General features: G+C 35.4%; 1 protein-coding gene across 1 annotated transcript; it reads right to left on the bottom strand.

The window, feature by feature from the left end:
• Nucleotides 1-2,131: 2,131 nt before the first annotated feature.
• LOC100372042 (prostaglandin reductase 1-like) lies at nucleotides 2,132-13,017 on the bottom strand. The gene is made up of 9 exons (XM_085496657.1): nucleotides 12,912-13,017; nucleotides 8,416-8,461; nucleotides 7,903-8,014; nucleotides 7,392-7,474; nucleotides 6,491-6,608; nucleotides 5,502-5,654; nucleotides 5,146-5,251; nucleotides 4,727-4,845; nucleotides 2,132-2,242 (listed from the first exon to the last, which is right to left on the bottom strand). The coding sequence occupies exons 1-9, from the start codon at nucleotides 13,015-13,017 to the stop codon at nucleotides 2,132-2,134; spliced, it is 954 nt and encodes a 317-aa protein (XP_085352783.1).
• Between the last annotated feature and the right edge of the window lie 1,889 nt (nucleotides 13,018-14,906).

Below are 14,906 nucleotides of genomic sequence, written 5' to 3'. Positions count from 1 at the left end.
ACAGAGCATGTTCTATATTTACCTAAAAACAAAGTTATTATGTCTAGACACACAACAGACTCGAAACAATAGAAACCGTCCGATCCGAGCGACCTGCGTTCTTGAAAATCGAGTCTTATCGCCCTTGCGTTTCCGAGCAAAAAAACGTTGAGGCCAAAAACGACCGATTTTCGCCCAATCTTCCATGAATTTTTCATAATTCAGCTAATTCAGTCCAGCGGTTAGATAGAGTATTTATTAGAGACGCCCAGAGAACCAAAATTTGGGACGTGAATCGCTCCGGCGACGAAAAATCTGCGAAAATAGCCAAGGGGATGAGGGACCGCATTTCAAAAACATATTTTATATATTATAGGGTATATAAATATAACAAATGCTTTTGTCATTATTGTGTTGAACATTCTGTGTCTTGATTTCCCAAGGTATTTACTGTAGAAATACTCATTTGTATACCTGCAATTACGCGAGCTGTGCAAATATTAAAATAGAAATGTATATTTATAATTATAAACAACCACAGACTACGGCCTAGCGCCGTGACACTAATTGGAAGAAGGTAATGGTTCATACTAGGGAAAGGTGAGACCTAGAGATACATGGTTCCACTTGTGTAATCGACCCAGGTGTATTACCTTTTATTATTGACTCTAATCGTATATTTGATCCCAAGGTAGATCTTTTTGTCAATAATGAATTCAGTTGTATTACCAGCAAAGTTGTTTATTGCATTTCATGTAATAAATTCGGGAAACTATATCATGGTTTTTCTGTGCGTCGACTAGGATTTCAGTTTTTATCCTCTTCACTTCATTTTTAATTCTAGGGGGCATAACATTACATATACGTCCATTTCTGATGTTTGTGTTGTCAACGGTAACGAGAATCAACTGAGACGCATGGAGCAGGAAACTATAGCCCTATTCTCAGTGTTTAAGAACATGTGTGAACAAGAACGATATCCCAAACGTCATTGTCACATCACTTCGAATGTTGTGAATATCAGTGAATACAAAGTGTGAATACAGAGCGCATTGGATTGTGGGAATATCAGTGTGTACCAACACGCGACGACCAACGCCATTTGAATTTCTTTGTTTCAAACAGTATTCGTTTACGTGTTCTCAACAGTATTAATTTACTACAAAAGGACAGTTTTTTTAGACAAATCTTGTCACATAATCAAAGTGGAACGCCCCCCCCCACTATTTATATATGTGACATTTGTTTTGAGTACATGACAACTTTGCGTTAGTAATACGAAATTTTAAGTAGTCCCTAAAACAACATGTATTATAAGTTGTCCCAGCAACAATATTTATTATAAAGCTTTCTCAGGAAAAAATTTGAAATTCCAGAAACATAATAACGTTGTCCCATGACAAAACATTCCATTAGTAGGTATAACTAAAGATGTCACAGGAATCACATGTATTATAAAGTTGGCACAGCAATAGCACTGAAGTTGTCCCTAGACAAACATATAGTATAAAGTCAGACTACTATGAAATTGTCCCAGGAACAAGATTTGTTAAAATTGTCCTAGGATCGGGGACCTTATGATCGATATTGAAAATTTCTATTTCAGTAATGTCAAGAACTTCTTAAAAGTGCGAAATACACACAATTTGTTATTTGCATAATAACAAATAATCTCACAAAACCATAGTGATTGTGAACAAGGTGCTAAAAGCGCCCATGCAATGCGACGCTTGCATTCATCTGCTTGGGAGACATGCACTGCAAGATACTAAAGAAAACGCGTTAACATTGTATCATTTGAACGACTTCACTGTTCAAAGAGGGGACATAATATTTGTTCTGATTGTGCCACAGACCATGGAGTATGATTGTCTACGTTGTTTCATGTTTAATATTATAATTGATTTGAGTAGATTTAATATGAGATTTTATATCAATATATCTTTTTAATTATACAATTGGATCGCTACATCATTTAATTCTTAGCTTCAGTTGGTCGTTATTTTTTCCATGATACGACTTCATTTCAATGCTGTATGTCATCACTAATTCGCCACAACAGCTTACTCTGTAATAGATATAATTCATATAATCAGAAATCAAGCTAATAATATGTGAACACATGCTAGTCTATATTTGATGTCATACATACCTAGATCTTTATTATTGCTTTGCCAATATTAGCACCAGAGAACAAACCAATGAACTTGCTGGGTGTGTGTTCAAATCCCACAGTAATGTCTTCTTTGTATTTCAGTTTTCCCTTAAAGTTAAATAAATTGATGTATAATATCATTATTATATCATTATTGTATTACGTATTGCACCATGTTATAATATAAAGTCATCATTATAATATATATATATATTGATTTTATGTTATGATTTAATAACATCATTGTAATATTTAAATAATAACACGTGTATGTGAGGTTAATATCACGATTTGTTGCCTGCCCAAGAAATGGTGGTCATAACCATAATATTGATGATGCCAGAACCGAAGGCGAGGACATCATCAATATTATGGTCATGATCAACAGCCCGAGGGCAGACAACAAATCGTGATATTTCCCGAATGAACATGTGTTATTATTTAAATATTACAATGATGTCATTAAATCATAACACAAAATCAATTGCACCACGAACATAAAATTCAATCACATCAAACATACATCCACCATGCACAATCACATCATCACCATGCACAATCACATCATCACCATGCACAATCACATCATCACCATGCACAATCACATCATCACCATGTACAATCACATCATCACCATGCACAATCACATCATCACCATGTACAATCACATCATCACCATGCACAATCACATCATCACCATGCACAATCACATCATCACCATGTACAATCACATCATCACCATGCACAATCACATCATCACCATGCACAATCACATCATCACCATGCACAATCACATCATCACCATGCACAATCACATATTACTTAATAGCATACATACATTGTTCGCTGAAAAAAACTGCGAAATACACTCAGTAAATGTTATTTTCAGCCTCGGATATTCTTTTTAGTAACCATGTTTAAGTAGCACGAATCACACAATTGATCGTGTATAACATTTTTGAAATGAGTTGAGAAGTTGAGTACTTACTCATTTATGTTACCAGACCACTTTATTTTCATTCTAGTTATTTATTTTAAGTGATAGGGCCATGAACTAGACTAGTTCTGCTGAACTATTTTCATGGTCCACACCAGAATTATGCCAATCGTGTGCATATTACCTTGTATATTAATTTTCCCCTTTTTTATATCTCAATAATTGTATACATAATTTTCTGGTGAAATCAATCAATCCATCCATCCATCCATCAATCAATCAATCAATCAATCAATCAATCAATCAATCAAACTATTTGACCACTCGCCAGATAAAAATGTCGGCCGTGAAAGTGATTGAAATTCCTCACGAACGTACCACACCTTCTATTCACAAGTCATATAGTACACAACTTAGAGCGTTTTCGGTTAGCATCGGCGTGGCAAGCGTAAAATTCTCACAGCGTAGAACGCGCTGCTGCGACGTTTTAGTGGCGGCCGTACATGTTTGCTTCATATAAAGAATACCCTAAACATCAAAACAGAGTGTTTTACTTAATATCGATTTCGGCACGCTGGCTGTCTATTTCGGATGGCTAAAATTCCTAAAAATCTTTGAAAGAAACATCGAACAGCGGCCGGGACAGCACCACTGCAGCGAACGACAATTTGTTATGCGCAGTAGTTTCAGTGACGTCATCCACGTGATATACTTAAGCAATAACCCCCGCCAAAGGCGGGTATACCACGAGATATTGCACAATTCACAACATATATGCACGAGCCGCAGGCGAGTGCATATATGGAGTGAATTGTGCAATATCAAGTGGTACACCCAACTTCGGTGGGGGTTATTGCTATTATATTATACCATTATATTGACAATTCGATAAAACTTGTAAAAAATCAGTTTACTTTCATCTACTAAAAGTACCGCTGTACCGCTGAACCAAGTACCGCTGAACGTCAAATATCCACAGTTACAAGTAGTATGATGAGTCACAAAACCGGTTTATTTCACAACTGTACTTTCAATGGGCAAATTACAGTCCAAATTGTACAAAAACCGGAATGAAAACGTGGAAAATCCGTTGTTTAAATGATCCAAACTGTACACGACCCTGTATTTCAAATCGCGTTGTGCGTCAGTAAAAGGTCAGAAAGGCCATCCTTTGTTATGCTAATTTGTGTGTTTACGCTGCTCTATTCAACGTGGGTATGTTTCTTTTTCATGTGGAATAAAAATTAGTTTGTATTCAATTTGAACTGTGTTGCGCATGTAATTTTTGTATGCATTCAGCGTACAACTACATACTATTCTTATAAATATTCATGTTCAAGGGCCATAATCATGATTTTTAGTAGATGAAAGTAAACTCTTTTTTTACTAGTTTTATTGAATTGTCAATATACTGGTATAATATAATAGCAATAACCCCCGCCGAAGGCGGGTATACCACGAGATATTGCACAATTCACGACATATATGCACGAGCCGCAGGCGAGTGCATATATGGAGTGAATTGTGCAATATCAAGTGGTATACCCAACTTCGGCGGGGGTTATTGCTTAAATATCACACTTGGCGGGCAATATACCATGTAATATCCATTTTTATTCAATGTCATTTGACCGACCGTGTGTGTGTGGTATTACCTCAGTTATCCATTCCAACATTTCATCATATGCCTGCGAAGCTTTATGCTCATAATGGGGAAACATAAATCCTCTTATAGTCAAGCATTTCATTATTACGGTGGTCTCTATTGATGTTACTGTGGTGTAAGAAATAAATAAATGTTGGATCAGAATCAGAACTGTAAGCTTGAAGTTATATTGACGTGGTGGAATTAAGACACAGTTGAATTGACAAAAATCTGTATATGTATTGCCATGTCAAAAATATTTCATTACAAGATGTTGTATGAGTGACGGTCACTGCCATCAAGAAATATCATTTTATGCTGCCTCGGGTTATTTGCACTCGGGCGCAAATATCATTCCAAACAATCGAAGTACCATGTTTCTGGTTTTAAAATTGGGTTTTAACATTGGAAACTTGGCACACTGCTCACCTTTGTCTGCATTGATTTTATTGTATTGTGATATTGACCCAATAACAGCCACACGGGCGAATGTATTAAGATGTTTGTACACTGTACTTGAAAATGGACCGCCAACCTAAGAAATATTTGAATAAATCACATAACATTGTTTACAATATAATGTTAAATAAGAATATACAGATACATATTTTGTTATAATTAGCATATGCTATTTACCTACACATAATACATCATGGAAGTTTATTCTCAGAATACAATAAAATATTCTAATCGTGATATGTTGCCATGTCATTAAGAATACAAATGACGTCATACGATATATTATCAATTGCATATTAGGTTATGATATGTATATGTGAACTTACATTGTCAAAATAACAATCGATACCATTAGTAGCGGTTCTAGTCAATGCATCGTCCAAGTTCTCAGTTCGGTAGTTAAACACTTTGTCATAACCTAATTCTCTCAGTAATTCAACTTTATCATCCGTACCAGCACAGCCAATAACGGTACATCCCTATAGGTATTGTATAGTTACATGCATATTGTATAAAGTGTAATTTAAATAAGAAAGATAACCATATTTGTACCCCGGCATAAAAACCCTCAATCGATTGGCAGGTAAGTTTAATAAAATCAGAAACACGTAAATAGAGTATCTTGCATGGAAGGCAATGTTGACCTCCCACGCGTTTGTCATGTGTGTTGGGGGAAGGGGTTTGGATGCATTTTGTCTTCAAGATTGTAATATGTGTGCAGGCGGAAAGAAAACTGTATGTATAGTCACTAGAGTATGGCGTAGCTATACACCGGTAACACATAACTGAAATTCTGGGGTAATTTACCTCTCATACTTAGTTAATAAGACATGAACAAATGTGCATCTGTAACCTAATCCAGTCATCTGGGACTTTAAATTATCGTATATATAGGTTAGGATATCATCGTAAACAATACGAACGACACTGTTATGGTTATTGTGTCACTTTATTGCAGTTTAGTTTAAAAACAGAAATATAATAAATATGTAATAATAATGAAATCAATAAATTGTGTAACAACGTTTTTAGTAATTCGTACAGTACTTTACTATAGTTTTAGACTTTCGGAACTTCATATGCAGGCTACAATGGGGACACAGTCGTTTGTGACCGGCCTACGTCAAATGAAGGGCATGTTGTAACAGTATGTTGTACAAATATGAAAAATAATTTGTTTTTTGTCAGAAAAACAATCTATCTTAAAATAACTTTAATAGTTTCATCGAAAAAGCCCAAATATGGAATAAAGTCATTTGTCATCCTACTGATATCATTATGATATTTATGTTCAATAATACTGAGCAGTAATTACCTTAATCTTGGCAATCTGTCCAACTATTCCACCAACTGCACCCGATGCTGCATTTACAAATACAGTTTCCCCTGCTTTAGGTTTACACAAATCTAATAAGCCATAGTATGCAGTTCCTCTGTTCAAATATAACATATTAATAATGAATGTTGCTTATAATATATGTAGATTTGTATAAATACTAGGAAGCTAAATGGTTCATTGTGAAATGAGTTTAGTATGTCTTATGTTAACGTTTTGTTGTGTACATTTCAACACAAGACCACACATATTAATATTAATGCCAATACAAAATAAATAAATATTTCAACGGAATATCCCACATCCGTTAATTAATACCATGGATGACAATTTAGCTTGTTCGATTAACTAACTGGTTAGAATCTGCGAACAATACGGCAACTAGCGTAAATAAATACAATACATGGTCGACCATTGGTGGTCGTTGAAAGAAAACAATACTTTGGTTACATAATGTTTTATTCGGGTAATGCTGGATCCGTAATTAATAGACAACCTAATCTATGTATGTAAAAGCCAATGTCATGCTTCGCAAAGGTAGTAATTGCTAAGAGTCGGTTAAATATATACCTTTGTGATCAGTTTTGTAGGATTAATATAGTTAGTATAGTACAAGGCTAATTGACAACTTCAAGGTAACATACTACAAATCAATCCGGCTATTAATCTAATGTTTGGGGTCACATAATAATAATAGTTTAATATCGTCAAATGCACAATGATCTAGTGATTCACACAGTGTTTTACAGGTTACGTGAACATAATATGAATATCTACATAGAATACTTCAATGACAAATTATACTGTATTAACATAATGAGACACTGAGTTGGTGTAACAAACGGAACTAAATGTGTGTCTAATTTATAGAGTCACTTACCCTGGCATTCCTAAAACTCCCAGTGCCAAGGACAGTGGTAAGTCAGGTGGAAATGTGAGCTTCCTTAATGGAGATCCTGCAGACTGGAAAATGACACAACAGGCGGTATATATCATTAAACATATTATCATGTCATAATTATTTCAAATAACAGATAAATATCTCAGTGTAATCACATGGTCGGCTACAATTGAAGCACAGTCATAAAAATTACAAAAATCCTACAATTCCACACTCCACGTCCCAATGTGATAGTGTAAAGCATTTTTCACACCCTGGTGGCAATATCTTCGTGTATAAACTTATTTTTCTTGGTGGCAATATGTTAGTATAATTCCCCTTTCATGTCTAGTGTGCAAATATCTCAGTGTAATGGCTCTTTCACGTTCAGAATGCCAGTATTTCGGTGTATAACCCAGTTTAGGTTCCAGTGCCAATATCGCAGTGTGATGCCTTCAGATATTTCGTGTAATATGTTTGGTAATGTACAAAATTGTGTACAAATGCTTACGCTAGAGAAGATTTCTACGTTTATTCCACTTGAAATACTATACGTAGTCCATCCGTTGCGATTCACTACAACAGTGTCAACAGGATAGTCTGCATGACGGCTTTCAATCACCCTACATAATAATACAAACGATTATATTATATAAATACCTAGATATCACATATGTGTATATCTAAAATCGGGATAATTCAATTTCTATTGTGTACATTTTGTCTCAAACCATTTTTTGTATACATACCTAGCAACTTGCTCACCTACAATGGTATCCCCTATGCTTAGGTAAGCTGTGCTCCCTCTGTCAAGAGTATTCATTAAATAAAATTTAAAAAAAATAGTTTAATTATTGGTAGCAGTTGGCATCAAATTTATTTTAGACACCAATATATGTGAAACTGTGTCCCATATTAATGTGGCATAAATGTCTGGATTGATAACACACATGTCAAGGTTTATAACACATGGGGGCAATAGGTCACACATAAATCGGGTTCTTTAGAAAAAGAAGACTATTACCTCATGTAAGGATCCACTGTTATGAATTCCGTCTTTAACAGCATCTCTATACAGAAAGATATATTTATTTGCGAAATGTCACGAGTTACCATAAAATATAAACTTATTTAGAAGTGTAGCAACTTTCATATGTTTAAACTTTTGTGGAAAAACAAGTAACAGTAAGCCATGTACGGACCGTCGTTAATAGCAACAGAGAGGTGCAATGATCAAGGAAATTCCCGGAACTACTTTTGTTTGCTTAGAGAAAATTTATAAAAAATAAAGAAGACAATCATGATGATGTTAATATTCAGTATTTTAATAAAAGTTTGCAACCACACACATATCCAATTTTACAATAATACACGTAATAACAACTCACATCGGATACATGAGCTTGTCAACCAAAAATGAAATTCAAACAATTGATAACTCGCAAAAATTCAACAACTTGTGACAACATTGCATACTAATTTAAAATCGGCAAGTTCTAATCAACTATCTGACTAGATTCTGAGCTAGTGTCAATAACCCGTATACGACTGAATTTGCGTGATTTAACATGCGTAGGTCACACATATTTACGTGTTCCCGGAACAGCTACATTCAGTGTGATGGTACAATTGTTCATAATGTCATTTTCGGTTCCCATTGACGAGACAGGGTCAAGTTTATTTATACCTTGATTGCGAAGTACAACTTGCTTGTTCACATCGCTCGAAATATACGATAATTCTTTCTGCTCTGTTAGATTGTGTCCGTGATCATAGTGTTGGAGACTAGCGTGATTCTAATGACCGGTCAATTTTGTAATTTTATGGGCGGCGACACCAGCAGATGACAAACGTTTAACGTAAGTCTTGCGTTCAGAATGATTAGTTTTTCGACCGGATATACCGGCCATATGTGTAGCTTTTACCATCAATTTCCCGATTCTACTCTTTCCGAGTGGCCGTGGATTAAATACTAAACGTCAGACTTGTTCAAATGTAGTGGAAGTAGAGCGAGATAAAAGTCCGAGTCGGACTTGCAGGCAGTGGGTGAACGGTGTTTTATGTACTCATAAAGGTGATACTAGGTCTCGCCCGCTGTTTCCATTTGTACTTTCGTACTTCTTTCGAGAAATTCTAAATATTCAATACCATCTGCATCATGACCAACGACGATATCGCCATATTGTAGTTGCCGGTGCTCCTGTCGACCTCTCATGCCGTAATGTTTGCCGAAAAAAAAAACATTGTGAAATTAGCACTCTGGGGTTATGGATTCCAAGCACACCGGTTTGCCACATAACTTCCTCCTCCCCAGCCGAAATTTTGTTTCGATCTGTATTTGTATAATATAAAAAAAATCTTTCACTTAGTCTGGCGATTTTAAAGTTTGACCCCCCCCCCATAAAAAAATCCTGTCTTCGCCCCTGTTATGCTGATGAAAAAATTGCCCAGAAGCTCATTCAACTCGACCGGTTGTATGTGGTATGTATCAGGGGGAAAATCTTCTCCTCTGGGGTTCTCCACACGTGTCAGGGGGGAATCTCGTCTCGTCTCTATATCTCGTCCCCTTGAGGTGCGGGATCGGGAAAGTCACTTAAGCTTTACAGTCAAATAAGACACACACAACGAAATACGTTTCAACTCTCGTCTTAGTCGATCATTCGAGCACTCTATAAGACACAGCGCCCTGGGGAAAAATCCCCAAGACTATCGCAAGGCTGACCCAAGACTCGCCCAAGACTCTCTAGGACTAGACTCTGTCTGTCGTGCTGTACTCGCCAAGACCAACTCAAACTCTCTTTATTCATTTTCAAAATCTTAACCAATTACAATGCAGTAAAAAGACTCTAGGGCGTAATCTTCAATCATAAAGCCAATCAAACTAAGTACTGAATACGTCATATCTTTTGATTAATCGTTCACTACATTAATAACTACGGATACCAACTGTCAGAAATAGTAGTCCGAATAGCGACGGTTATCTCGTAATTAGTTCCAAATCACTGAGCCAAGTTCCGTCCAAAACTTCAAACAGGCCTAAACGATGACAGACATAACACAGCAATTCGCTAATAATCAGCTAATTAAGTCGATTAACAGATACGCGTAAACTAATTCATGACATATGTCTTCCAGGCGCCGCAATTCTCCGGTATTCTGATTTTGCCACACGGTACAGCGACGGACATCACGTTCGGTGGTTTTAACGGTACTAAAACCACCGGGCTTTAATAAAAATATTACAGCCTGAATATGGGCGTCAGTGCCCTCGCGCAAGGAGATCATTTGCCCTTCTAACGTCGGGAAAATGATCACCTGCGCTCGGGCACAAACACCCATATTCGGGCAGTAATATATATTATTTCACTTGTATACTCAAAGTCATACTTCGCAAATCTACGAGAAACCACACACATATATACACAGTGAAATTAAATCCACATTTAAGCCAGACTCTTAAATAAAGATATAATTGTAGACAGAATTGTTAGACTTTATATGTCCCTGAAGGTACGTGACATTATATGGGCGTTTGTCTATGAAATAGGAAACTCCAATACGCTTAAAATATGCAGAGAAGTTGAGAAAGAATATATACTCTTAATATTTTCAGGTTTGTAGTAAAAACAACACTATTTCGTCAACTTGGGGGGGGGGGGGTAGCATGTGAATGTTAATGTTATGGTGTCATCTTTTTCAGAAGAAGTAAAAATCGATGTAGATATTGAACAATTCCAAGAAACCTTTACAAATGTCACATTAATTTTTCCGCTCTATTTACTACTATGCCACATGGAAGATTAAATTTACGCATTAAGAATATTATTCATCAAATATTTTATATAAAACGGTTGTTGTCGTTACAAATACAAAAAGGTTGTATACAATTATACTTACTTTGTTAAATATGTTATTGACAATATGTTTGACAAGTTAGAAAGATATATTTTTCAACATTATCGACATTCCAATGGGACAATTGTTCTCTTTCGTATGCTGATTTATTTATTAGCGTATAGTGGTGCAAAGTTTGCAACTAGAATGTAGAGTACTGAAATAGTGGTTCAAAATGTGAAACTGGAGTGTAAAGTAACGGAAATGCAGTGCAAAGTACGAATCTGGAGTGCAAAGTAGTGGAAAATGGAGCAAAGTATAAAACTGGAGTGCAAAATAGTGGGAAAGTGTTGCAAAGTGTGAAACTAGAGTGCAAAGTAGTAGAAAAGTGATGCAAATGTGAAATTAGAGTGTAAAGTATTCATATAAAGGTGAATTTTAATAGAGTTAGTTTTAAATCAAAAGGGTTACAAAAAACATTTTTTTTTTATTTCACATTCAAATATATTAAAATCATACTACATACTAATCAATACTAAATATAGTGATATATCTAATCCAAATTAATATTAAGAAGACTACACCACTGCTCCATACTTATACGAAGATCCACGGTTAGGTATGTTATATTCCAATGAATTCAGAAAAGTACACAATTTAAAGTTTATTTCTAAGTTAATATAATGGAAACAAATTTAGTGTTTTTGCTATTTTACAAATTATTTATGAATAATGTATTTTTTTCGTTTTGAGGAGTTAATATGTTATAAGATAATTTGAGGCAAATATCGAAAGCAAAGTCACAATGAATCAGCAAATTCTAGTTAACTGAACACTTAAACTGCTACAATGTTTCAACTCTAAATGAAATGTGTTTTAATGTGTCCACGTAGAGTTTGAATAAATCTAATTTAAGACAATAAAATGTTTGTCTGGTGCTTTCTCATCACCGTTTTTACTAAATTTGCTTTGTCACGGTTACCATACATTATTTGCTGTTTATTTTTCACTGCTTATCTGTTTATTGAATATTTGATTTATCGGTTTACTGATTATCTGGTGTATCTGTTTGCTGACCATAAATGACCTCCAAGTGTATATTTTCCATTCAGTATATAATAAATATTAATATTTTAGTAAGCAAATTTATAATTAATATAACCTTTTCTAATCCTAATTATAACATTTCACTCAATATATACCCAGTCATAATGTTTCACTTTGTATAATGTAATGCACATAGAAATGTACGTATCTCATACAACTATAACTTTAATGCCGTGTATTGTGACCAAGAAGCCAAATAATGCATGTAACTGAAAATACGTTTTGTTAATTTTCTTTCTGAAGCAACAGGTTTTTCAAGTGGTTAGTTAACATCACAGTCACATTCATACAAGATTGTTTGAAACAGTTCTTAATTTTCTTTTGTCGTGAGATTTGGTATTCGAAATCAAAGTCACGTGACGAAGCATTGGAGTATACTCCATTTTTGTAAACATAACTTTAAAGTCATGAATTAATTATTGATGATGAATTTGTGATATATTTATCTATTTCAAAATATGCTGGAATGCAATATTGACGAGATGCCGAAGATGATAATGTTGCCAGATGTACGGCTATATCCTGACATATATCAACATGCAATAAGATGCTGGGAAAGACATAGACAGTTGTACTTACCCCCACTGACGATACTTCTCAGCTCCTCCTCCACGAGCTTAAAATCACTTTCTTTTGGTGCACCTTGGAAATGCTTAGCAAGCACGTACTTCTGTGTCTTCACCATCTTATATCAAGACTATGTTGGTCGAAGCGTACCTATGTCAAGTTGTCCATGTGCTAGATGTATAGATTGTTATCTGTTTAACTTCTATTAAGTTCAAGTTCGAGTCAAAGTATATTGAAGGCGAAGGTCGCGACAGAGGTTAAAACGTAACTTAAAAGTTCAATAGACCCATGTATGTATGTGTGTTTAAATAGGCATAGTGGTTAGTGTGAGTAAATAGTACTAGATCTAGTGGTAAAATAGTACTAGATCTAGTGGTAAAATAGTACTAGATCTAGTGGTAAAATAGTACTAGATCTAGTGGTAAAATAGTACTAGATCTAGTGGTAAAATAGTACTAGATCTAGTGGTAAAATAGTACTAGATCTAGTGGTAAAATAGTACTAGATCTAGTGGTAAAATAGTACTAGATCTAGTGGTAAAATAGTACTAGATCTAGTGGTAAAATAGTACAAGATCTAGTGGTAAAATAGTACTAGATCTAGTGGTAAAATAGTACTAGATCTAGTGGTAAAATAGTACTAGATCTAGTGGTAAAATAGTACTAGATCTAGTGGTAAAATAGTACTAGATCTAGGAGTTACATGGCACTAGACCTAGGGGTCAAATGGCACTAGATCTAAGGGTAAAATCGAACTAGACGCATGCATGGAGCCGGGAACAGACACTGGTGACGCTATATACAATCGGGACCTATTGCTGCTCGCCGTAGCTCATTTAGATTTGGTTGTAAAACGAAAAAGTTTAGTGTCATAGAAAGCTTTCACAGTCTTCAAATAACCACAATAGACAGAGGCCGAATATCGTGATTTCGACGTTTCATACTAAATTCTTTGTATTAATAATTTCATTTTCGAATAATATTCATGAGATATGACTACGTCATAACCTCGTTAAAGATTATTACCATATTGTGAACGCAGTGCGCATGCTTCAGACTTTGTTTTCGTATTCCACAACGCATGCGTCATCACAGTGAGGTCAATTGAAATTTACGTTACATGCAACGTCACGTTCAAAACTAAGCATTTCCCGCACGATAACAAAAAACAACAACAACAGAACTGGTGATGGAGTGAACCATCACTGCCTCAGCACAAAGATTGTTGTGTAATGCAAGGGAATGTAAATGTGTTGTAGTGTTACCTCTGTGTAATTTACAATATATCTGAATTAACCTTCACTGTAAAGGATAATATGGGAGTTGACTTAAATGACTGGTAGAAGCAAGGCTGGGTAAATTTTGCGAAATAGTAGAATTTGCATGAATGTTTTCTCCCCGGCCATTCACGCAAACTGCAAATCAAGTCTTTTACCGCATCCATAGTTGTTGAAACTTTGCAACCACCTTAATGGATGTAGTGTGACGTATTTTGACCCCCGGATTCTGACCTTGCATTCTGGCTATATTTACTGTCTTTTCATACCAGTTCAATTTCCTTTCATTATTACATCCAGATTCCATGATATTTAATATTTAAAACCAACCTTTATTTCACAGTCACTCTAGTTTTGCACTTTTCTAAAATTGTTTTACTGAACAAAAGACTTTTCACTCCCATCATGCAATCTCCCATGGTACTTCTGCAGACACAGTGGCGATCGCCAACATAACTACGAATAACCTCGCTCTCAGGAGCTGAGGAAATAGTGCGTCCCGGTAGACGATCCAAGTTGCTGTTGCCTGTTGCTTGGAAGGTAATACATGTAGGAGGTACGATCCGTATGTGTTTACTTTCAGTTTTGGTCGGTCTGAGGATTTACGCTTGTCGATTTTGCAAATACATTAAATGACGCAAGGACAATCAACAATCAAAATAATAGTTGATGACTATTCATGTACATGTAATCTAATACAATTGTTAGAATTCCCTGTCAGAGGTATGAAG

This window comes from Saccoglossus kowalevskii, chromosome 3, assembly GCF_978046115.1.
Source record: "Saccoglossus kowalevskii chromosome 3, keSacKowa6.1, whole genome shotgun sequence".
NCBI classification, from domain to species: domain Eukaryota; kingdom Metazoa; phylum Hemichordata; class Enteropneusta; family Harrimaniidae; genus Saccoglossus; species Saccoglossus kowalevskii.
The sequence above is the reverse complement of the archived record's forward strand: the minus strand, read 5'-3'. Positions and strand labels throughout refer to the sequence as shown.